We start from the raw sequence: 26,794 nt of genomic DNA, 5'->3' as shown, positions 1-26,794 counted from the left end.
ATGAATTACGACTTGGAGGTGGTTTTGTGACCGACTCAAACTCCCACTGGGGTTGTGAATCTTGTTCCTTAGGGGATGAACCTTTTGGTGGAGATCTCCGTCGGTGAGGTATAGTAACGGTTTGTAGAAGATTGAACTTTAGTCTCATGAACCTGTTTATCATTACCCAACCCCCTTTTTTCCTTCCGAGGTGGAAACCTTTGAAGGAGAACCGATCTCCGAGGTCGATTTGGACCCACACTGTAAACATGGACCTTTTCATGATAAGCAAAGCAAGAGAGGACCTTACCTTTTTCTTTGTATCTACCTATTATTGGACTTACAGATTCACTAGTGTCCACTGACTTACTTGTTTTTCTAGAATCCTCATGGTCTCGTTTGGTCGGTGATATCCAGACTTACTTGGGGCTTCTTACGTGCAGGCATTATATATGCTTCAAAACCTAGTTGCTTCTACATTAACAACTATTCATCTTCAGATTTGGCTATTCCTAGACTGCTTAGGTAAAGGAGTTTGATGCAACTGATTAATTTTTCTATCCTTAATATCAACATCCCAGACTTTATCAATCCTCTTAGGTCAATAGATGCTAATGGAATTCTAACTCAGTATAAACCTACTACTCTTTCGAAGTGTAAGTGAGTAACTGTCTTTCTGACCGTAAGAATGGACGGATCTAGGACACACCTTTCAATTTCTCTTCCTTGGTAGGTTGAGAAAACTCCTTTAGACTCTGTTGTTTCCCCAGTCAATTTGGCTTAGGAGTTGAGTCTTTCGATTTACCATCTTCAACACTAGGTTGAAGTAGGACTTCAGGAATATTGGTTCTACAGAGTATAGTTATTGTTGAAAGGAGGAGGCATGCTATATAGAAATCTTGCAGTGTCAGAACTCTTAGATGGAGAATCCTCAAACTTTTCATATGCTTAAAAGCTCAGCATGTCTAGCAGAATACACTTAGCATTAATTCCACTATTTCTATCCTAGCATCAGCATTCTTTCTCAATTGTAACACTTTTTAGCTAACAATGCATAAGCTTCACCACCTACTCTTTCTACAAGCCACATCATGTTTAACTTTGTCTTTCATAGCACTAATGTCAGACTCTAAAGATCTAATCCTATCCTTTAAGAATTTTTCTCTATCAGTGACAGTTAGATCCTTTTTAATCAACTTATCTCTTTCCTCATGAGCAGCATTGACAACAGATTCTAATTGCTTAATTGTTCATTTTTTTTCAATTTCATCAACATTCGATAACAATTTTGCAAACATGAACAATAGTATGTAGAGAGTAAGATACCTGTTGATCTGCTTCTTTGCAGTCGCCATGTAAGCAACAAAGTCATCCACACTCATGCCGCTGGAATTTCATACTCCTTCATCTACTCTTCAATTGTCTTTTCAACCTTTCTGTAGCAGAATCGTCTTTGATCTCAGCAGCTTTCACCCTCTCAGAATCTTCATATCATCAACCTCAACCTCTTCATCAGACTCAGATCAGTATCATATACCTCAGCAGAAGATTCCATGTTCAAGCTTTGAACATTTTCATACAAATGCTCATCATTGGGTAAATGTGGTGTCCAGAAATCATCAACAGAATCTACTATCTGAGCCATATCATCAACTATTTCAGCCAAATAAGCATTATTGGTCTCATCCTGTGGAAGATTCCAAACATAAGAACCATCAGGTTGAGCAGCTACGATAGCCTTGTCATTGCCATTTCCAGTAGTATCATCAGTCAACAAGAGAGCTCTACTTGCATTCTGATTAAATGGACGATTACCACCTCTATCTTGACGTGTAGGGGTAATATTGACATCTCTCTTTAGTCGTTGACATTCTTTACAAAATGTCCAAAGCCATCGCATTATAACATTTAACCTTTGACTTTCGAAGCCCTGAGTACCCCCAATAAGCTTTCTACCTGTTCTTGCATAAACCTTTGCACTCTCCTGGTGATCATCGCAAATTCCATTTCAGATCCATTTCTTCAACATCATCTGGATCTATTTGGTCATAATCTTCATCAATGAGTGTTGGATCTGTGATCCTTCCTGCAACAAAAGCTTCATGCAGCACACATTGCGGCAATACATTCATCCTTCCCTCAGCTGATTTCATATCCATGGGCATAGACTTGTAACCAGCAGAAGTAGATGAAATGTTACCAAACTTCATATTTCCAGGCTTTGCACTTTCATTAGCCTTTCTAGCCTTGTAACCAGCATCAGAAGCCATGAAACCAGCAGAATCCTCCATCCATAACACAATTAGAACTTTCTTTCGTGCCAGAAGTACCAACCCAGAAAAGAATGTATTAACATCAGCTGTAGGATTTTTCATAGTGGCATGATAGAGAGATGGATCTTGTGTGAAGTTGTCTTGGAGATCCTTCGCCTTATCCTTCATTTTTCTGTTTCTTAATGTGGATATAACACCATCAATACGAAGAGATGCATAATCAGCTCTTTCTTGCAATCCATGACGAAACTCTTTATAAGCTTTCGGCAAACCATCCAAGAATTTATCCACTATCTCAGTAGGAGTATCTTAAGATCAAAATAGCTAATCCGGAAAGATGTTGAAATCTCAAGATAAGATCCTCAACTAGTTCGTTCTTGGTAGCATTAAAGCAATCAATGTTTCTTAGCATCTTAATTCTATTTTGCTTTAATAATGGATCACCTTCACAGTGAGCTTCAATAGCATCGAACAATTGCTTTGAAGTCTTGTACTCCTGTTTAGGAAACAGGTGCACTAATTCTTGAGGAATGCACATCCGAAGAGTGGAAAGAGCCTTAACTTCAACAGCATACAAAGATTTTTCTTCGCCTTTTAACTCTCTTACCTTGTAATTAGTTGTAACACCGTTTACAGTAAGAGTTGGCCATTCATATCCTTCGGTGATCATTATCCACATGTTCAAATCTTCTCGTTGAATATAATCTTTAAATCGGCCTCTCCACGCCCAGAAGTCAGCCAATGAAACTAACTTCGGTGGAGAATTAGTACGTCCAACAAGATGATCATGATAGACAAGAGAATTCAGGTATTGTGCAACAACAGTGTTGGTTGAAGAGGAAGCCATTGTTTAACGAAAATGGATGTGAGAAATGAAAATAGTTTTAAATTCGTAAGAGGAGTTGAAACGAAGATAGTTGCTAAATTCGTTAGTTGAAACTTAACGAAAATAGATTTAAATTCATTTGAAGGAATGGAACGAAGATAGGTCTAACTTCGTTTGAAGGAATTGAACGAAGATAAGGCTAAATTCGTGAGGTGAAGGTGAACGAAGATAACTTTAAATTCGTTAGAAGGAACTGAACGAAAATAAAGCTAAATACGTTTGAAGAGATTGTAGACGAAGATGAGGTTAAGTTCGTTTGCTAAATTCGTTTGAGAAAATGAACTTAGCGACTGTTAGGGTGTCAGGAGGTTTTTGAGAGAAAATAATCAAACAAACGATCTCGAACCTTCGATAAGATATCGATTGGCTCTGATACCACTTGTGAGTCCCTCGATAGCTACAGATCGCTCTCGAGATCGTCTATTGTTATGTTGTGTGTGCGGAATCCTCACGAGATAACTAGTTTGATTAGTTATCGTGTATATCGCTAATTATCAAGTAAATAATCAGCCGTATGATGCTATATTCGTTTCTATAAGCTATAGAACGAACGTAGTCGCCTGGTGTATGTGTATGTCGATTGTGTTACCTCAATTTAGGGTATTCATTCGTATATATATGTTTCAGATCGAAACTGGGCTTGCTGGGCTTTGTTCTTACGAACTTAGCAGCCCAGCTCATGTAACGAAGTTAATCTCGTTTGTACCAAACGAAGTTTATCTTCGTTTGCCTCTAACGAAGATATTCCTTATCTTCGTTAGATGGAAGACTTGGTTATATTCCTAAATGTTTCATCAACAAGGAATTCTAACACATATTATGTTTGTACTTGTATAACACACAACAAACATCATACATAACATATATATAACACCAAAACATGTAATCGATTATTACCAAAACATAAAGTCCATAATCTATCAATTACATATATATAGATACGACATATAGTAACATAATGTCTTAATCTAAAAGACAGATCAAATCTAAGTTGCTGTTGTCACATCAACGTGCATCAACAATTTTGTCCTAGCATATTAGTCTTAGTGTATGATCATAGACAACCATCAGAATTAAACTAATATGTTCAGATATAAAACCAATAGCAACATGAATTACTAATAAACATGGATCTATGATAAACAGTAAAACATACTCCAACAGAATCTAAACAAACATAGTAAAACAATAAGCGTCTACATGATCTCATCGATCCAAACAAGTAGTTAGCCTACTAGCCTAGCATTATTAAAGAAATAACAAAGTCTGAAAAGATGAAAGACATTATTTGATAATATAAAGTAAATAGAGATGAAAGATCTAAACCAAGAGTGAAGATCGGATGGTGTTAGAAGCTCCAAAACCTCCTTGGAATCTGCAATTTCATATAGTGGGTTGTTGTTGGGCGGCTAAGGCTGCTGAATCGGCTCTCTCTTAGGGTTTTGAGGGTTAGTTCGACTTAAATAGGTGAAAAAGTCGGCTTCTTCTCTGGGTCGACCAGCGGCGCTGGTCCTGGGCTTTTCTGGGCTACCGGCGCTGGTGACATAGGGAGCGACGCTCGTGATGGCCATCGGCGCTGACATGGTGGCCAACATCGCTGGTGGCTGCTGTTCTTGATCTTGCGTGTTCGTTTGGCTCCCGAATCACTTCCTTGTCTCTTGAAACTTCATAGGCTTCCTTCTTGAGTCAATTGATGTCAGTTACGCTCTCTCGCATCTTCTGGGAACCTGCATAAACACATCATTCATTAAGTACCAATAGTTCCGGAATAATAACTCATTTAAGCATAGAAATGAAGCCTTTCATTAGGGGTTTTTATCACAAAATGGACGTTCATCACACACATAATCTTCTTTTGCTTTGCAAGTGATTAACTTCGATGCATATAGATAATTAAGTTCCCTCCACACATAATAGGCGTTTAGAATTTAGGAAGAAAGATTAATACTTTTGGTTTTCTAAAACAGCTTCTGCAAGTCATTACCTTCATCATGTTTGGTTCATATAACTCAACTTCTATATATATATATATATATATAAATAACTAAAAACTTATACATAATTAGCTTTTATAATTGGCTTTTGCAAGTGATAGCCTATGTAGCTTTTAACTTTAAAATTTATTAAGAAAGATGATGTAGCATTGATTCAAAACTTAACTTTTATAATTATATAATATATATATATATATATATTATATATTAATTGAATTTATTGGATGAATGGACGGATGAGGTAATATATTTGAAACTTGGTCTTTCAGGAGGAGTAATGAAATATTTACTTCGGTAGGCAAATGAAGTCACACATCTATAATATTTTAACACTTAAAATAAATATTGAAATTTTAAATTAAATGTTGAAATCAAAAGTATACAATATGATACAAAATATTACTAATACTATGACTATCAATATAACTATTACTTACGATCTCAGTTATACCTGTATAACATATGGACTTAATTAGGGCTTGTTTGTTTATTTATTAATTAAGTGACTGAATGAAGAAAGTGACTGGATGGAGATCTAACGTCTGTATGGATTAAGTTAATATAGTTGTTTTTTTTGTTTATTAAGTCAATAAACAAACATATTTGGTTGACTTAATCAATTAAGTAAATTAAGATTAAGTCATGATTTCCTAATTAAGACATTTCCAAACACTACCTTAATTTAATATTCTTATAAAACTATTTTGTATGATTTGGTTAAAAAACAATATCAATAAAAATTGGGAAATGCTAAATACAGCCCTTTTAACGTGCATAAAAAAACTTGTAACTTCTCTATTAAAAGTCCGTCCCCTGATTTTAATGGTAAATGTACAAACAATTTATGCATCTTAAACACAGCCCTAAGGCTGTATTTAGCAAACCCCATAAAAATTACTCATTATATTATTAGGGTTTTTTTTTCTTTATGTGTATATATTTTTAAAAGGGAAAAACAAATATGCTGCTAGAAACATATATCCTTCTCCATTCCCCTCACAATTTTCTCCCCTGTGAATCACATGTCTAAATACAAAATCATCCCCTCACAAAATCATGCTACATACTTGTTATTCCTTTTTTTAAAAATAAAACAAAGTTTTATTAAAGTTAGTCTAAAAAGAAAGCATTAAACTGGTATGACTCGTCAAAAAGGAAAACACCGATTATTTGTTTAGGCGTTTGCTACATATAATATAAAAAAAATAATAGTATATGTTTATGACACCGACTTGGTTTCAATTTCAATAATAATAAAAAAAAAACACAAATCCTTTTCGAAGAAACCCTAAAAAACCCCACCTGTTTATAATTTTGGGATTTTTTTTTTGAAATCAATAACAATGGGCAGCAAGAGAAGAGAAGAAGAAGAATCATCATCATACAGAAAAAGAAGTAAAAGCAAAAGTAGAAAACACATATCTGATTCTGATTCTGATTCTGCTGATGATTCGCCTTCATCCGCCTCCGATGATTCCGGCGAACGACGTCGTTCTTCGAGCAAACGACGTCGTTCTTCCGGTAAGAGTAGCAGCCGTCACCGGGACTCAGATTCCGAAGAAGACGGCCGCAGAAGAAAGAAGAAAAGTAGCAAATTTAGTAAAGAAGATATTCTTGATTATTTGACCAAAAAAGCACAAAAAAAGGCAAAGAGAGTTGCCAAGAAGTTGAAAGAACCGATTGTTCATGGTTACGCTAACGACTCGAATCCTTTCGGCGATTCTAGCCTTAACGAAAAGTACGTTTCGTGCTTCTTACGCCTTTATACGATCCTTTTTTCACTTAACTACTGTATTTGTGTGTTTTTGTTATGTTTCATTTCGTTGGTTATGTGGAAACGTTAGGTCGAGTAGTTAGATACTTCAGTCATAGTTGCTAGACGTTTCTCGAAAATACCGTTGGTTTGTTGGTTTACGCTTGACCTAGAGTTTCATTTGGACCAGGACCCTTTTTCTAGGACCTGAGAAAGGGGTCGTTCTCGATTAGCGGATTAGTAACAGGCAACTGCTATTCGGGGATCCAACTAACTATTAGCCGCATAAGGTTTCGGGTTGAACAGTGTTAAAATTTGTACTTGGCAGTAGTTGTCTTTAAGGTTTTTTAGGGTGGTATATAGGGTTTGATGATTGGTTAGGTGTCTCGGCAATTGTTAAGCATGCTAACAAGTTATTTTTTTGAGCATAGTAAACAAACCTAATACCTAAATATTCTTGACATCATGGGTAGGTGTATGTATTGTTTGGGGATAATTAGTTTGATACATTTAGTCTTCTAGACTTGGGAATGCATGATCCAGACCCAGATTACCCAAGAGTTATTCTGTTTTAAGCCGGAGAGTTATTCTGTTTTAATCATTATAAGGTGTTAACGCTTAATAGCTTTTTTGCCTGACCGGAGATGCCAGACCACATGGTTATCTGTTACAATATAGTATGAGAATGAATTTTCAATTTTGTGTTAAGACTTAAAAGACTTTCTTTTGGAGAGTTTATCTGTCCTCTTTCTTTTGAAACTGCCGCTCACTTTTTTCAAAATAGTGATTGGCATAAATTTCTTCTAACTCCTCAAATACATTTTTAAAATTGAAACTGAACCTCTTTGCTTGTTCTTTGCCTTTTCTTTTTCCAGTTGGGAAGGTTTTTTACGGGCCACCAGAAATGTCCATCTTTGTTGTGATTATAATGGATAGCTTCTTTTACTAAGCCCCTTATTTCAGTCAGCTTTCTTTCTCAACACAAGTATCGTATCCTCCCACTCTTTTGAAATTAGGGAATTCTGACTTACATAATCTGTTTCGTTCCTAAAAACTTTTAGATATTCGGGTAACTACTTTTTAGTCAGCGTTGGAAACCATCATCAGTTAAATTTCTCCTACTCTGTCTGTGACACATCATTCAATTGTTAGCTAGTCATCTAATTGCATCATTTGCTTTACTACATCAAACTCCTCCATTTTTTTTTTCTTTTTGTGGAGGATCTGTGAGTCCATTATGGCATTATCCCACCATATCAGTAGTTATTTTTGTCAATGTACCTTTAGATAAGTTTTGAAGAGGTTCATTGGCATATTCCTACTCTTAACTGTCTTCTTCAGCTTCTACTGAATGTTGATTAACGACTTCAGCTCTTTTGGACACAAGTGTTCACAATTAACAACTTTAGAGAATGGCCATTCTACATTTTTATTAAGTATTAACCTGTTGGATGACCGTGCCTTGAGATCCTTCCTCTAAATAAGAGTCTTTGGCAAGTAGGAATTTTGCTACTGATTTCATAAGGTTGGTAGTGTTGTAGTGGCATGCGAGGAGTTAGGGTGATTTTAGGTAATTAGGGTTGAAATTAGTTTGCTGCTGGAGGGTTTTAAGATGTTTATCAAAAGGAGGGTTACTTGATTTTATAGGCCTTTATTTTTTTCTTTCTTATAATAGCATCTGAAATTATAGTGGCATCTGTTTTTTACTCCAAAGACTAAACCACTGAGACGGACCCATCCCATAATAGATTAATAGGCTCGCATCAAGCCATAAGCTAGGTGTAGAACTCACTCCCAAAAGCTAACTCAACGGAGGAGGGGACACCTAGGCTTATAAACCACCAACCAATTCCATATTTTGCCGATGTGGGATCATAACAATACCTCACCCTTTGAAGAGCCAACGTCCTTGGTGGTCATGGCTATGTTGGTCACGGATGGCAGTCTTCTTTTTTTGGGTCCTAGCCACCACTCCGAGCTGGTTGGTCATGGCTATGTTGGTCTCGGTTGGCATCCTTCTTTTTTCGGGTCTAAGCCACCACTCTAAGTGTTGAAACCTCGAAAGGTAGGGCTGACTTTGATACCAATTGATATGAACCCATCCCGTAAGAGGCTCGCATCAAGCTATAAGCTAGGTGTAGAAGTCACTCCCAAAAGCTAGCTCAAAGGAGGGGGGACACTTAGGCTTATAAACCACCAACCAATCTCGTACTTGGCCGATGTGGGCGATTTTCTTGACTTAATCACTTTTTCCACATGTCTAACAGTCACAGTAAAGTTATCAGCTTATGCCTATGATCACAATCTAACAATTGAGCTTGTATTCGTTAACCTAGATCGAGTTTGTTGGCTTTCAAAGTTGCAGGTTTTCATACGTTTGTAGTCCTGAGCTCTGTGTAGGATACAGATTTGCAAGTCCTTAGAGTTTCAGTTTGATGAAAATCTCAATGTTAGTGCGGTTGAGACTTGAGAGGAGTGATATTATTTATATATTTTTTTTCTAGTTTTTCTGCAACTCAAGGATGGCAGTACGTGTTATTTCATGCTTATGGACACATCAGACATCAAAGATTCGAAGTATTTTGTGCCGTTTTAACTTAGTAACGTGGATCTGTAAATGGATTACGTGAGGCAATGGAATGGGTCAGTATGTTCTTTGATCATGTTTGGCTGGTTTGTTGTAATGCAGTGCAGCAGTGGGTTTCCATATGGGGTGTGTGCTGTTAAGTTTTTATAAGTTTAATAAGTATTTAGGTGTTTTTCTATATAATTATGCTATTGAAGACTCATATCACAGAAAATGATAGAAACACATTCAATTCCATTAGATTGACCAGAACAAACAGCCCTTTAATTTTGACCATTACAATCCTTCTCCCTGCTAGGAAACACTATGCAAGTGTGATCTTATTAAAAAAGAGTAACAAACTACTGCTAGGATCACTACTCCTCAATGGGAAATGGGCAGTTACATTTATTCTCCAAATATCCTCTGTAACGCTCCAGCACCCAGTTGAGGGTGTTGAGTCACTGTATTATGACTTAGCAATCAGTTTTAATCTTTTTCAATACCATTCTTTATTTATAAACCTGCAAACAAACACCCCTTGAGTCTGAAAATTGTTCCATTTCTGTTTCACTCTCAGGGTTTTCTCATGTTCTTACGATAATTCGTTACAAATTATTTTACACAAATATATGTGTAGTGAAGTAAAATAGTTATTGATAGCATATATTAAGTGATTCCCTTTGTTTTGCCGACTGACTTTTTGCAACATGAGGAATTAAACATGGCAGGTTTTTCACCCACACTGATATTAGAATTTTTTAGGGAAACCTTTAATCTTAAAGTCAGTAAACCCAACAAATGGTACTGATTTTATATAATTTGCAGGTTCGTGTGGGATAAGAAGATTGCGCGAGATGTTATCCAAGGAGTTCCTCTTGACACGTTTTCTGTTAAAGCGGAAAAAAAGAGACAGCAAGAAAGGATGGTATGTAACTACTTGTCCTTCTACACTTGATGTAGGCTTCTTTTACATTATTCTATATATATTTTTTTAATATATGGATCAAGTGAAATCTATATAGTAAGAAGGAAATATAGATAATGGGTATGCGTTTTACCTCTTCTAGAAGATATTAAGTAATTCTACAACTTAAGTATGTACTCAATCTGTTTTTTGCAAATTAAACTTTAAAGTTCGTATGCTGTTTGTTAGTTTCCTGAACTGCTGAAGCCTGTTCATTAAACCAAATGTTTTGGCCCATTCACGTATTTGTTTATATTTTACTACCTATTCATATAATAACATGATACTGCAGGCAGAAATCGAAAAAGTTAAAAAGAGAAGGGAGGAAAGGGCTATTGAAAAAGCAAAACATGAAGAGGAAATGGTAAGTTTAACTTTGTACAACTATCCTTATATTTCCTTTACAAGTATATGATCCTTAGAAAACGAATTATTGACTATCAATTGTTGTATGACTGTTGTACTCAAGTATAAGTTGATGCTCTAATGTATTGCAGGCCTTGCTGGCTAGAGAGCGTGCTCGGGCTGAATTCCAAGACTGGGAAAAGAAAGAAGAAGAGGTGAGAGTGCTTTATTGTTGTTTTCACATTGAAGTACTTAGGGTGGCGAATTGAGCATTTTAGAAAGGTTAGGTAACGGGTTCAGGTTAAAAAGCAACTTTTTGCGCAGGTTGTGTTGGTTTGACCCAAACTATCCTTTGTGTACATTTTATTTTAAATTTTGTAAGTACTCAATATGTCAAATTTGATTAGAAAAGTTATATTTTTTAAAATTTCATGAATAGAATGAAATGATTAAAGCGAGTGTTTTTCAGTTAAATGATACTTAGGATTTTTCACAGTTTTCATTTTAAGCTATTTCGTTTTATCATACTATGTTGACTTGCTACAGATTCAGTGTAACCTGAACCGGTCAAAATTACCTTCTTCAAAACTACAACTTAGTTCAGATGTAAAAATTTCAAGTATTGACTTGCTTGTTACTACAGTTTCATTTTGATCAAAGCAAAGTTCGATCTGTGATACGACTGCGTGAAGGGCGTATGAAGCCAATTGATATACTCTCTAAGCATCTTGACCCTTCTGATGAATTTGATATAGAGATAGAGGAGCCGTACATGGTTTTTAAGGTACACATTCTAGTCATTTCTGTTCATATTCTTGTTTCTTTATCTTCATGACTTCTCTAAAATGTTTCTCTAGGACTAATTATTTTTTTTTACTAATACAAAAGTAATACTCTTGCAAATGGATGGAAAAGTTGATCCATTCCAATATGAATAGGTGAATTTTGGTAATGCTCTATCTTTAATGGGTCAAATGGGTTAAGCTCAAGAAGTTGATTAGATAAGATATTAGTCAAATGGGCTGTGGGTCAACTGGGTTGAAAGTCAACTAAATTGTATACACGCTCATAAAACTTTCTAAGTTGCGTTGTTATAAAAATTTGTTTACTTTATTGTAAAAATATGTTTTTTGTAAAATCTGACAAATTAGCAGTTCACACGTTACCGAATTAACAAAAAATTTTGGAGTGTTGCTTCTTATAGGCCAGTCGACCTTTAAAGCTTATAAGATTTGACTAAATAGGAAGCAATATATGGGCTTTGCGGGGCAAATGGTTTGAGAGATGTCTGAAATGAAATTAAATGGTTAAAATCTCTTATGAAACCTATAAAAAAGCTTTAATGTTTGCAAGATATCTGAAATGTAATTAAATGGTTAACTGTAGTTTGTAAAAGTTATGTTACCTTTAAAAACGCTTTATTAGTTACTGTAAAACTGTAGTTTTGTAATTGAGTTTAACGCATTGGTCCTTTATACAGATGAAAAAGGGATTAAAAATTATGTTTTAACTTATTATTTAACTTGCCTGATCTTCCATTATGCCACCCTTACTCTCGCTTCGTTTTATGCACATAATGGAAAAGCTGCTCCCGTTCCTAGGATAACTGAAAATTACTTTCCATACAAAATGGTATTATATATAGAGCTTGGTACATTTTGCTTTACCTTTTTGTTCTGATTTAGGGCAGTTGGTCAGGGGTTTATTTTAAGACGTCTTTAGAGAATAAGAATATCTTTTTAGACGGGAAGTTCCAAGAGCTCTTTGTATTTTTTTTTTAATGTGGTTTGGTTTCTCATGTATATAATATCAATTAAAACAGGGTTTGACTGTTAAAGAGATGGAGGAGCTTCATGAGGATATAAAAATGCATCTAGACTTGGACAGGGGAACACCCACACATATACAATATTGGGAGGTAATCTCTTTCTCTTTACCATTTTACCAACATCTGATGGATCTTTTTTGGCTATAGCATTCTTAAAAACTAATTACATACTTTTCATGCTCCCCACTTTCACAACATAGATATGTAATGACTTGTAAAACATGTGTGTTATATTTGTCCTTTGACTTATATTTCTTTAATGAGTGAATTGAATAATAAAAAAAATCAGCTCAAAAGAAATATATGGGTTGAAAGTTGCCCAAATTTTATTGTTAATGCATGAAGCATCTTAAATTATCAACAACTCAATATATTATATTCGAGGTATCCCCTTTAGTCCCATAACAAGTATCTACTGATATAATATCACCCAGTTTTAGTAATGTGCAACATTGATTACACTTTTAGAAAGTCAACTGTCCATATTATCACAAAATTACACACTCTTTGGATCACTTGTGCGATCATGGGTAAACAACGGTAGAATTGGAAACATCTACAGGTAGTATATTTTTGGAACAAACTAAAATAGTACGGTGGATATTCATTTTGAGACAGATAGAGTAGTTACCCAAGATATTAAGGTTTTAGATGCCATGACGACATCACAGCAGCTAAATTAAACGTGGTCAAATGGAAACATCACTGTCAATTGTCATGTCATCAGCTCTGATAACTGGGTCAGATTACTTTTAGCTGAATGTTTACAAATTTGGTAATATTTAACAAGATAACTGGAACTGTGATGTATGTTTCTAGCCTCAATATATTTGTTATTAATAGTTAAAATTTAACAAATGATGGTTCCTTCGCAATTTACTATCTGTTCGTAGCAACTAATATGTATAAATGGTATTTCAAGTTGATTGTACTTGGAGAAGTGCTAACCACCATCAAGGTGAACTAGTGGTCAGCTGTCTTGAAGTTTTCACAAAGTCACAAGAGGTCTCCTGTTTGAACCTCAGTAGGTAAACCTTAAACATGTTGGGGGTGGCAAGGGAAGGATTCAAAACTGTCACGGGGATATCCTGAACAAGGAAAACATCCTCCGTTATTATATTCGTAGAAGCGCCTTTGGGCACTAACTATAAAATCTTTCAAATATCGTATTAATCTTATTTATTTATTTGTCTTATATTATTATAAGTGTACTTTTTTTCTTTTAGAAAGGCATATATCTCATACATCCACATGTATTTGCAATTTTTTCCACCATGAGACTCAAAACCACAAGGACACAACAGTAACCCATTCTAGAAAATATGAAAAATTTGTATGTGTTGACTAGTACTTAAAATATATGTTTTACTTGTTCCCTCCGGTTTTGCCACTTTTGTAGGTTATATTTGTATAGTGTCATTTCTTAACTTATGTGCATGTTGTTGCTTACGTGATCATGATGTTAAATAATTTTTGTAGGCACTTTTGGTTGTTTGTGATTGGGAATTAGCTGAGGCACGTAAAAAGGACACACTGGATCGGGCTAGAGTGAGAGGTGAACAACCACCGGCTGAAGTAGTTGCAGAAGAAAGGGGTATGCATTCGAGTATTGAGTTAGATGTAAAGAAACTTCTTGATGGAAAATCATTTGCCGCACTTGAACAACTTCACTCCGAAATTGAGTCACAAATGAGTTCTGGCAGGGCGAAGGTCGTTGAGTATTGGGAAGCTGTTCTGAAGCGTATTCACATCTATAAGGCAAAGGTATGACTTATAATTTACACATTTGAAATCATAAGTACTTGCAAAATGGGGGCTACTCAAAAGCAGTTCGGGTCGAAATGGGTATTGTTTGTGCTGGTTAAAATAGTTATGGGGTTGTAAGCATTTGAATACATATTGGATGATCTCTTACTCGTTTAACGAGTCCGACCATCTGAGCTCTTCCCATGTTAGCTACTTCCCTGACTTGTTTGTACCTGTTTGGCCCGCTAAACAAATACAACAGGGTGTAAATTCTACTTATAATTGGATTGAAACTGCCACCTCCAATTTTCTTTTAAGATGCATATCTGGCTGCAGGCGTGCTTAAAGGAAATTCACAATAAGATGCTGCGAAAGCATATAAAACGTCTTGAGAATCCGGATGGGAGTTACAGGGCCATGGAAAGAGACAAAACTGTTTCACCTAAAGTGGAGGATATAGATGATGGAAAAGGTATATAGACAATTCATTTCCAGTAAAGTATCTTAATATTTACTATGTCTCAACAAGAAAGTTTATTAAACAATTTGTGTTTGTATATAGACGATGAAGTCCCTCACTCTCCAGAGTTTATACCTAGACACGAGCCAATGGAGGAAGAAGAAGAAGAAGAAGAAGAAGACGGTTCATTTTCACCAGAGTTAATGCACGGTGATGAAAATGAAGAAGCAATTGACCCTGATGAGGACAGGGCTCTACTGGTGAGTGACACTGGCACTTTCCCTTAAAGTTATGTTTAAGACGTTGGGACCAGAGGGTTCCCACCCATTTACCCTTCGGTCAAACTGGGTTTGGGTTGAGACAGGCCGGAAACACTCTGCCAAAAGTATGATTACAAAGATTTAGTTTATTTATTACCATGACAATCTTGTGTCATAAATTTTAAAAAAATGATTCATGACACTTTGTATTTTAGAAGCACAATTTGAGTTATCCTTGAGTTTCACATGCACGAACGGTGTATACTAAAATTACCTTTTCTCTCTTAAATCTTGTCTCTGTTTGCCCCTGTAAAAATTTAACATTAACTGTAAGTCCACAATATGTGAGTAAATGTGTTGGAATTGCGCATCTAAGTTGGTTTTTGAAGCTATAGGTGAGTAACATCTTTGTGTCTTGTAAACAGGAAAGGAAGCGTACGGAAGTAGTGGAAGAACAGCAGAGAAAGCTCAAAGAAGCAATGGCTTCGCGACCCCCTCCCTCTGAGGATAATTTGGAGATGAGGGCTGTCAAAGCAATGGGGACGATGGATAATGGTGACGAAGTGTTTGGAAACAGCGATGAAGTCAATGTTGACTCTCAGGTTATTCTTTCCCGCATATATGTCCTCATTTTATTACTTTACATGGTATGGTATCCATAGTTTGAGACTTTGAGTACTTTATAACATAATTAACAGGGTTAAATTTGTCTTACAAGGAGAATAGTCCACTTCATGTGCCCATTAAGAGATATTTTTGTTATGCTACAGTTTTTCTTTTTCTTGTGGGTGGGGGGGTGGGGGGGGGGGGGGGGGGGGGGGGGGGATGTGTACTGAATGAAGTACCACTTCAGTCTACTTAGTGGTCAAATATCCAGTTGCATGCCAGATTCAAGTAAATAATCATTGATTAAAATGAAGTTACTTAATCTTAGATGTCTGCTTTCAGTTAATAAAGCCACCACTCATTCTCCGGCTACAATGCCCTTTTTGTTTATTTGATCCGTTAATTCCTTATACATTTAAATATTTTCACGTGCACCCAATTTTTTTTTGTTCCATGTTTAACTACATATGATTGTCTGATTTTTTATTATATTCAATATTGCATAATCACTTTTTGGTATGCAGATGCCCATTTGTCGGATAAGTCTTTTAGGTTTAAGTGAGACAAAATTTCTTTGATAGGAGTAGGGTGCCAATTTGGTCATCTAGTTATACTTTAAATGACATGCATGCATCTGGATTCGCAGGTCTACTGGTGGCATGATAAATATCGACCAAGAAAACCCAAATATTTCAACCGCGTGCACACTGGATATGAGTGGAACAAGTACAACCAGACTCACTATGATCATGACAATCCACCTCCAAAGATTGTGCAAGGCTACAAATTCAATATCTTCTACCCGGATCTTGTTGACAAAATAAAAGCTCCTAGTTATACGATCGAAAAGGATGGGGATAGTGCTGAAACCTGCATCATTCGGTTCCATGCTGGACCACCCTATGAAGATATTGTAAGTTTTAACATGATTTTTAAGATTAATGTATAATTTGACTGCATACTTGGAATATCGAAATTATGTTCCTGAGCATATCACATATCACAACCTATTAAAATTAGTAGAATAATGGACTAAAAAAGGGTTAGCCTGTTTTGAGCTGCTACCTGACATGCCCATTTTACCACTGAACCACCAATGCATGCAAATCACTCCAAAGAAGCATAAAATGCTTTACATAGTTCAATAAGAGTTCAGTTAGACTTTTGATAAAAAAATAAAATAAAATCTTTTTGGTTAATGACAGTTGCTGGTGTTGTATTTGTACTAACAATGATTTTTAAATTTGAGAAATGTTTACTTGACATCAAAAGTCAAACTCTCTGTCCTGCAATGGGGCATATTTCACGTACTGGGGACATACTTTGGGTAATTTTATGAATGTTTGAGGTCCTGTGCTGTAGGTTTGTAGCCCTTGCCCAAGTAATTAGGTCTATTTTGATATTATAAAATTGTAAAAGTACTTGGACATCGTTTTTTATACTGAGTTTGGCTTTTTTTTGTCTTTCTTTTGATGATTTTTTTTGGAACATCTTTCTTTTAATAATTATACATGTATGTTTTAATGGAACATATACTGAAGAGGCCATTAATCATTTTATAACAGGCATTTCGCATTGTCAACAAAGAATGGGAGTATTCACACAAGAAGGGATTCAAATGCACATTTGAGCGTGGAATCTTGCATGTTTACTTCAACTTTAAGCGCTACAGATACCGTCGATGAGTCATTTCACATCCATCATGCAGAAATATGTCTCTACTTACCTTTTTTTATATTTGTTACTTGAGCATAGATTGTTGTATTTTGTTAAAGATAAATTCATGAATACACATGTTTCTATGTAACTGGCATAGATTCTTCTATGGTTCCTGTCGGCACGAGGAAAATCTAATTTGTATGGAAAAGTGAATTTTCATACCCACTTTGTATTTATATCTGGTAATTGATAATTTATATATTAATAATATTTTATTCCTAGTACAATAGATGCATCAACTACAAGTTTGCAATAGCTTGGCTGTGGATCTTCGTATCTGTATTTAAATGTATATATACTTATATAAACATGAAGTACAAATTGCAACTAACAAGTCTTCTCTTTTTCCAACAATTCTATTCTATTAGCTGTGGCTGTATCCTTTACCTAATAATCATTAGAAAAAATGCATTTTGATTGATTAATAAGCAACCACTTTAGAGAGGCAATACCAGTGATTACTTCTAAATTACAAAGAAAAAAAGCATTTGGCACAAAATTATATTAATATCCTGCCTGCCCTGGTGGAGCTTGGAGATCTTAAATATTCACTGTTTTGTATGGCACTATGACTACTTGACTAGTGTAGTATATCATCAAAAAAAAAAAAAAAAAGAATTTGGTTTGGCGGTAAGGAATGTGCTTGACCTGATCGACTCAATCGCTTATACACCAACTTAACTCACTAATCGCTTGACCTGATCGACTCACACGCGTTTGCACTTGGTGCAATGAAGTGAAAGGTTCATATCACAATATCATCCTAGAAATATATTTACAACAACTGTTTTACCTTATTTTATTGATTTCAAATGCTAATCTACATTAAATTACCGGCATCTCCATTTCTCCTCCTGACAATTTAATAACCTAAGGTGTTTTCAAAACTAACATCATAGGATCACCATTATCAAAACAGAGTTTTACTAAGATAGCAAGTAGATGCGGAAAACAGAAAATGCAGAATTAGTTGATGAATACACAACTAGATGATTAAATTTGAAATGAACCAAGCCCAAAATTTAAAAACGAACCCAGCCCAAATATAAGAAAAACCGTGCGCTTTGGATAAAAATGGAGTCATGAAAAATGTGGGTACAATGACTTTCATTCAGTGGGTTTATTAGCTTTTGGTGTAACTTTTCAAAAAAGATACAACACCGCATCATCACATCATCACATTATCTTTAATTATTTTACCTTCATATTGAATAATGTCCTTTAATTAATTATTAGGGATTGTGGTTCATCACTGGTTGTTTGACTCCATGTTATCTTGTTAGTTGCCTGTGACTTTGTTCTAATAATCTGTTTTTTTACTTATACATCATTTTAATTTACTTTGGTTTTGTTTAACTGCTATTTTTAATGCAGTTAACAACGGCTTTATTCTAATAATCTGTTTTTTTTACTTATACATCATTTTAATTTACCTTGGTTTTGTTTAACTGTTTTAATTTCCCTTGGTTTTGTTTAACTGCTATTTTTAATGCAGTTAACAGCGGCTTGTTTGAGGCAATATTAGGTGAGGTTTTGCTTATCTAAAAGAGTTAATTGCATAAAACGTCCCTGTGGTTTACACAAATTCATGGTTTACATCCTTCTAAGATTTTTTTAATGGTTTTCGTCCCTAATTCAAGTTTTATTAGCAAGTTACATCCTTTTGAGTAACGACGTCAAACTCTCTCCGTTAAATGGCATCACGTGCCCCACATGTGAGGGCTTTTTCGTCTTTTTCTTTCCTCACAGGGACGTTTTATGCAACTTAGTGTGCAAACCACAGGGACGTTTTATGCAAATAACTTCTTTATTTATTTATTTTTTTTGAGTTAATTGCATAAAACGTCCATGTGGTTTACACAAATTCGTGGTTTACATCCTTCTAAGATTTTTTTAGTGGTTTCGTCCGTAATTCAAGTTTTATTAGCAAGTTACATCCTTTTGAGTAACGACGTCAAATTCTCTCCGTTAAATGACATCGCGTGCCCCACATGTGAGGGATTTTTCGTCTTTATCTTCTTCACAGGGACATTTTATGCAACTTAGTGTGAAAACCACAAGGACGTTTTGTGCAACTTAGTGTGCAAACCACAAGGACGTTTTATGCAAATAACTTTTTTATTATTATTTTTATTTTCATTTTTATACTTTATCTTAAAGTTGTAAATGTAATTAACTGTGACTAAATGTCTGTATTATTTAAAGATCTCGTATATGTGTATATCATATGGTGAACCCTCATATCTCTGTTATTGAGTGTACTTGGGTATATGTGACAACCATATAAGTTGTCACTTGTAAGTTTTTGATTAGTCAAGTACATCCAATACCGATATTTGAAAGTTCATCACATGACATCGACATTTTACGAAACTTTTAACATAAATATTTAGTCTTTGTTAGTACATTCACATGTGATCATCTTTAAAACGAAAGCAAGGTTGTGGAGGTGTTTTTACATATGATGAAGAAAGAGATTATTATATGTGAATCTAACTAACGGTGACTGTATATTTATGTTATTAAAAGTTTTGTAAAGTATCAATGTCAATAAACTTTCAAATCTCGGTATTAGATGTACCCACTAATAAAAAACTTACAAGTAACAACTTATATGGTTGCCACATATATCCAAGTACACTCAATAGTTGAGATATGAAATTTCTTTTAATGATATATCTTTAAATAACATAAACATTTAGTCATAATTAGTTACATTTACAAGTAATAATTCTTTTAAGTAAGTATAAAAATTTAAAAAAAAATAAAAAAAATAAAATAAAGAAGTTATTTGCATAAAACGTCCCTGTGGTTTGCACACTAAGTTGCATAAAGTGTCCATGTGGTTTGCACACTAAGTTACATAAAACGTCCCTGTGAGGAAAGAAAAAGATGAAAAAGCCCTCACATGTGGGGCACGTGATGCCATTTAACGAAGAGAATTTGACGTCGTTACTCAAAAGGATGTAACTTGCTAATAAAACTTGAATTAGGGACGAAAACCACTACAAAAATCTTAGAGGGATGTAAACCATGAATTTAAAAGAATTATTTTTTTATTTTTTTTTTCATTTTTATACTTATCTTAAAAGAATTATTACTTGTAAATGTAACTAACTATGACTAAATGTCTATGTTATTTAAAGATGTATCATTAAAAGAAATTTCATATCTCAATTATTGAGTGTACTTGAATATATGTGGCAATCATATAAGTTGTTACTTGTAAGTTTTTTATTAATGGGTACATCTAATACCGAGATTTAAAAGTTTATTGACATTGATACTTTACAAAACTTTTAATAACATAAATATATAGTCACCGTTAGTTATATTCACATATAATAATCTATTTCTTAATCATATGTAAAAACACCTCCACAACCTTGCTTTCGTTTTAAAGATTATCACATGTGAATGTACTAACAAAGGCTAAATATTTATATTAAAAGTTTCGTAAAATGTCGATGTCATGTGATGAACTTTCAAATATCGGTATTGGATGTACTCGACTAATCAAAAAACTTACAAGTGACAGCTTATATGGTTGTCACATATACCCAAGTACACTCAATAACAGAGATATGAGGGTTCACTATATGATATACACATATACGAGATCTTTAAATAATATAGACATTTAGTCATAGTTAGTTACATTTACAACTTTAAGAAAAAGTATAAAAATGAAAATAAAAATAATAATAAAAAAGTTATTTGCATAAGACGTCCTTGTGGTTTGCACACTAAGTTGCACAAAACGTCCTTGTGGTTTTCACACTAAGTTGCATAAAACGTCCCTGTGAAGAAGATAAAGACGAAAAATCCCTCACATGTGGGGCACGCGATGTCATTTAACGGAGAGAATTTGACGTCGTTACTCAAAAGGATGTAACTTGCTAATAAAACTTGAATTAAGGACGAAAACCACTAAAAAAATTCTTAGAGGGATGTAAACCACGAATTTGTGTAAACCACCTGGACGTTTTATGCAATTAACTCTATCTAAAACTATACTATATTTCTTCGTCGTTGTTAACAAGGTGTTTTTTATGAGACTATTCGATTCTTTTTAGGTAAATTATTTTTGTCCCCACTATCTTAATTTCATGGAACGGTCATTGTGCGTGGAACTATCTTTCAATGGTTTCTTCCTAAACCATACTTCATATTAAAAAAAGTCTACTAAATTAATATCAACTATACAATACATCCCTACACTAGGAGACCTTAATTATCATTGTTGAGACATTTTTTTTAAAAGAAAATTAATTTTTTTCGAACATTAAGTCGGTATGCAATATCACGGAAACATTACCATATAATGTTGATTATGGGCTGTTACAAGTATTCGGAAGAAAAAACCCTAAAACTTGTACGTCATCCCTAAGGATCAAACTCAAGATCTTGGATAAAACCAAAAATGCCTCTGACCTGTTAGACTAGTCATCATTGGCTTAAAAGAAAATTAAAAGAGTTAAAATAAATAAAAAAAGAAAAAAGACAAACAATCACACAAAAAAATAATTAAATTCACCACCGAAACTAAACTATGATAAATATATTTGTTAAAAAATTTGTCATATTAAATTGGTATTTATTTGAGAGTCATACCATAACGTTTAAAAATTTGACATGTGCCAAAACAAGTGTCATACCACAAGGTGCCAAAATTTGACATATTATTTTATACAAGAAAAACAGAAAACTAAAACACAAATAAAAGTTTTGAAAAAAAAAAAAACACTGACTAGTCACGTTTAAGTGAACCATTTGTTATTATTTTTTTTAACAATAAGATAATATATTATATTAAAAACAAACGGCCATCTAGCAAGGACCTAGAGAACCAAAATACAAACAAAACAAGCCTCGGGGGAGCGATGTTAACATGTGTTACAAGGTTTGTGTTAAATATGAAGGACTAATAGTCCACGCTCCTGTGTAAAGGACAATGTTTTACATTTCGAGGAAATCCACAAGAAAGAAGTCGAGACCACTGCTTGGAAGATGACACTATTGCTGTTAGATTTTGCTTGAAAAATAGCCTTGTTTTTATTTTTCCAGAGCAACCACCACCAGATGGAGATGATTCCTCGTATCACAAGCTTATACGCCTTCAAGCTTTGAATAGAATTCCACCAATTTTTCATCTCGTAAGTTTCACAATTTGGTATCTCTAGTTGTAGCCACTTTGATAGCTTGTGACGAGTTTCCGTTGCCATCCTGCAAATATTGGAATTAATATGGTTTGTATTATATATATGATGAAAACATGTTAATAATAATATGTATCTGACGATCCAGAGGACCTTGTGAAAGCAAGAATGTTTGTCATGATTTGATTGTCAGGTTCCCAAAACGAGATGATTGATTGATAATGGGATTAGAGAGGGAGAGAGCACACACACACAAGAAATAAGTTGGAAGATTATATTTTGAAATGTTGTACATGGCTCTCTATTTATAGAGAGGGCATTTACAACTTCAGCCCTTAGTGTTTAGTATGTGCAATATAAGTCCCCGTAGTTACAATCATCTAATGAGAAACCCTATAATATGTCTTTAAGAGTAAATAAGCCCATCGTATATTTACTAGACATAGAGATTTCATTTATCGTCAACTATCATATCACGAATTATAAACGATCAAGTGACGGTCACATTTAACGTGGTTCCAACATTCTCCCACTTGACCAAGTGATCATTTATCTATGAGTATTCAATAAGTCTGACAGGGATAATACTCATTTTTGTTTTAAACTGGAATCATAGTCAATAAGTACAGTCGTAGAGAAGAACATCAACTCAGGACCCTCACTAGTTAAACTATGACTGAAATTTAAAACTAATTAGCAATGATCAGTTGACTAAGACAAATTTTGTAATTATAATGTCCACACACCATTATGAGCGCTAAGTGTAACTAATAGACAAACAAAATCTGAATATAGAGGAAATATTTATTAAGATAATAATAATAATAACGACCAATAAGTATAATATGCTATTACATTAAGACTTTAGTAAGCCCAATCTTCAACACGTGTTATGTACTCAATACAAAGAACATTTTCCTCAACCGTTCGCGTACAAACAGATACTTTGTATCGAGATACAGCCCATCGCCAGTTGAACTGATACTGTTTGAGAAAGTTACGGCAGCTGAGTTATCACAGTAAAGCTTCAATGGTCTAGAAATAGAGTTGACGATTTTGAGTCCACTGACCAGGTTCCTAATCAACATCCCATGACAAGTGGCATTATAAACAACAATATATTCAGCTATCATGGTGGATGTTGCAGTCAGTTTCTGTTTATGACTCTGCCAAGAGATAGGTCCGCCAGCTAACATAAAAATATACCCAGAAGTAGACTTCTTATCTTCCTTGCTTTTGGCAACGTCAGAATAAGAGTAACCTACTACTTCTAATATGTCACTTCTTCTATACGTTAATTTGTAGCCTTTGGTCCCTTGCAGATATCGTAGAAACTTTTTAGCCGCTTTCCAGTGTGCTAATCCGGGATTAGATAAATAACGCCCAAGCATACCGGCGATGTAAGTGATAACTGGACGAGTACCGACCTCAACGTACATAATGCTCCCAACTACTGATGAGTAAGGTATCATCCTCATTTGCTCCTTTTCAATATCAGTGCTTGGACTTTGGAAAGAACCAAACACATCTCCTTTTACTACTGGAGCTACAGTGGGTGCGCAACGTTGCATGTTATAGCGTTCTAAGATCCTCTCAATATAAGACCTTTGTGAAAGACCTAAAACACAATTAAGCCTATCCCAATGTATTTCGATACCTATAACATAAGAGGCATCACCGAGATCTTTCATGTTGAATATCTGCGAAAGCAATCGCTTCGACTCATGCAACATATCCAAGCTGTTACTTGCTAATAGAATATCATCTACGTACAAAACAAGGATTATAGAGTTACTCCCACTGACCTTGAGATAGATGCATTGATCCACTTCATTTTTTATGAAGTCTTGTCCTTTTATGACTTCATCAAACTTAAGGTACCACTGTCGTGATGCTTGCTTCAACCCATATATGGACTTCTTTAACTTGCAGACCATGTGCTCTTTACCTTTTGGAATGAATCCTTCAGGTTGTCACATGTATACGTCTTCTTGCAAGTCTCCATTCAAGAAAGCTGTTTTGACATCCATTTGATGTAACTCAAGATCAAAGTGAGCTACTAGTGCCATAACAATCCTTAAAGAGTCTTTACGAGACACAGGATAAAAAGTCTCTTAAAAATCAACTCCAGCCTTTTGAGTATAGCCCTTCGCAACTAATCGCCTTATAGCGTTCGACGTTTCCTTTCGGGTCTAATTTGGTTTTGAAGACCCATTTGCAACCGACAGTTTTGGATCCTTCAGGAAGTTCAACCAATTCCCAAACGTCATTATGCTTCATGGAATTAAGCTCTTCAATCATGGCTTCATTCCACTGAGTGGCCTGATCACTATTAATGGTTTCTCGATAGGAGGTAGGATCAGTAAGCTTTCCAATGTCCTCAACTTCAGCGAGATAAGTTATGAAGTCATCAAAATTAGTGGCCCTACGTGACCTCGATGATCTCCTGAGTTGATTTTTGGGGTTTTCGGAAGATCTTTCAGCACTAATGGTCTCTTGATTAACATTAGGAGGAGTTGCATCAGTGACATTTGGAGCAGCGTTCTGTACAAGAGAAATTATCGGAGGAGTAATATTAAATCGACGAGTTGTCCCCCCCTGCTTCTTGTACTTCTTGCAAATCGAAGTTATGATTTGTCGTGCTCCCACTGATCTCTGAAATCTCTAAGAACGTGGCTTGCTGCTTGTCAGTGATGCGAGTAGTGTGGGAAGGACAGTAAAACTGATAACCTTTTGAGTGATCCAGATAACCAATAAAGAAGCATGTAACAGTTTTAGGATCAAGTTTCTTTAAGTTAGGGTTATAGACTTTAGCTTCGGCAGGACAGCCCCATACTTTCATATATTTAAGACTCGGTTTCTTACCCGTCCAGATCTCATGAGGAGTTTTAGGGTTACATTTAGAAAGAACTCTATTGAGTATATGAACGGTTCTTTTTAAGGCCTCAGTCCAAAGGAAAGTAGGTAAGTTAGTGTTGGCAAGCATACTTCTCACCATGTCCATTAGGGTTCTATTTCTCCTTTCAGCAACACCATTTTGTTGAAGAGAACCGGGCATGGTGTATTGATTAATTATGTCATGATCCTTACAAAAGTCATAGAAAGGACCATCGACTTGACCAACATCAGTATGTCTACCATAATACTCACCTCCTCTATCTGATCTCACAACTTTTATCTTACGATCAAGTTGATTTTCAACCAAAGTTTTAAAATCAATAAAAGTGTGTAAGGATTCAGACTTTTCCTTAATCAGATATAGATGCATATAACGTGAATAATTATCAATAAATGTAATAAATGATATATGTATAGTAATGAAAGTGGGATAGGGGCCACTAATATCAGTGTGAATTATTTCCAACAAGTTGAAACTTCTGGTGGCTCCTTTCTTATTCCTTTTAGCCATTTTGCCTTTGAGGCACTGAATATATGTTTCAAAATCACTAAAGTCAAGAGAAGGTAAGATTCCATCCTTTACGAGTCATGTCATGCGATCTCGTGAGATGTGGCCAAGGCGTTTATGCCACAACATGGAGGAATTCTCTAATTGCTTAGGTGATTTTGTCTTTGTTTTAGTTATATCATCAACATTAAGAGACAACAAAGATTGTGAGAAATTATGATCTAGTTCTAACTTATACAGCAATCCATCCAAGAAACCACGACCAAGCAATTCATTATTATGAGTAATAGCAATCTTGCCGAAACCATGAATTATTACATAACCTTCAAGGTCTAGTCTAGAAATAGATACAAGGTTCCGAGTAATCCTCCGTACATATAAGATATCTACTAATCTAATACACTTTCCAGTGCTCATATGTAAATTAAAAGTTCCCATGGCTTCAACTTCTAATAGATCACCGCTTCCAACTCTAAGCTTTCTTTGGCCTTTTGGTAGCTTCTGGATTGTATGGAATCCCCGCATTGAGTTGGTCACATGGACCATAGAACCAGAGTCACCCCATCATGTATTAATAGAAACATCAGTCGTAAAGGAATCAAATATTACATAAAGTACGTTACCTTTTTTAGCTAGCCACTCCTTGAATTTAGGGTAATCTTTCTGACTGTGCCCTTTGGCATGACAGAATTTGCAGTTAGGATTGCCTGTCAAGGTATTAGAGCTAGAGGCAACTGCACCAGGGTTGGTCTTTATGACTTTATTTGCAGTCTTATTACTGTTTTTACCCTTTCACTTCTTGGACTTAGCAGTGGTAGTGAGGTGAACAGCTTCAGGTTGCGCCAGC

General features: G+C 35.0%; 1 protein-coding gene across 1 annotated transcript; it reads left to right on the top strand.

Moving 5' to 3' along the window:
* Positions 1-6,384: 6,384 nt before the first annotated feature.
* Positions 6,385-17,606, top strand: LOC122605179 (cactin-like). The gene is made up of 12 exons (XM_043778076.1): positions 6,385-6,870; positions 10,280-10,379; positions 10,711-10,782; positions 10,916-10,978; positions 11,407-11,547; positions 12,586-12,681; positions 14,071-14,355; positions 14,674-14,809; positions 14,900-15,057; positions 15,483-15,659; positions 16,310-16,576; positions 17,229-17,606. Exons 1-12 carry the CDS (start codon positions 6,476-6,478, stop codon positions 17,346-17,348), a joined length of 2,010 nt encoding a protein of 669 aa, XP_043634011.1. The 5' UTR covers positions 6,385-6,475; the 3' UTR covers positions 17,349-17,606.
* Positions 17,607-26,794: the final 9,188 nt, after the last annotated feature.

The sequence above is a fragment of the Erigeron canadensis genome, chromosome 6 (genome assembly GCF_010389155.1).
Source record: "Erigeron canadensis isolate Cc75 chromosome 6, C_canadensis_v1, whole genome shotgun sequence".
NCBI lineage: Eukaryota > Viridiplantae > Streptophyta > Magnoliopsida > Asterales > Asteraceae > Erigeron > Erigeron canadensis.
This window is presented reverse-complemented; position numbering and strand designations above follow the sequence as displayed.

Excerpts from the sequence above, each read along its gene's own strand:
- LOC122605179 (XM_043778076.1), top strand. The coding sequence starts at position 6,476 with ATGGGCAGCAAGAGAAGAGAAGAAGAAGAATCATCATCATACAGAAAA. Across the intron at positions 10,380-10,710 it reads AGAGACAGCAAGAAAGGATG|GCAGAAATCGAAAAAGTTAA; the intron begins GTATGTAACTAC and ends ATGATACTGCAG. Across the intron at positions 11,548-12,585 it reads AGCCGTACATGGTTTTTAAG|GGTTTGACTGTTAAAGAGAT; the intron begins GTACACATTCTA and ends CAATTAAAACAG.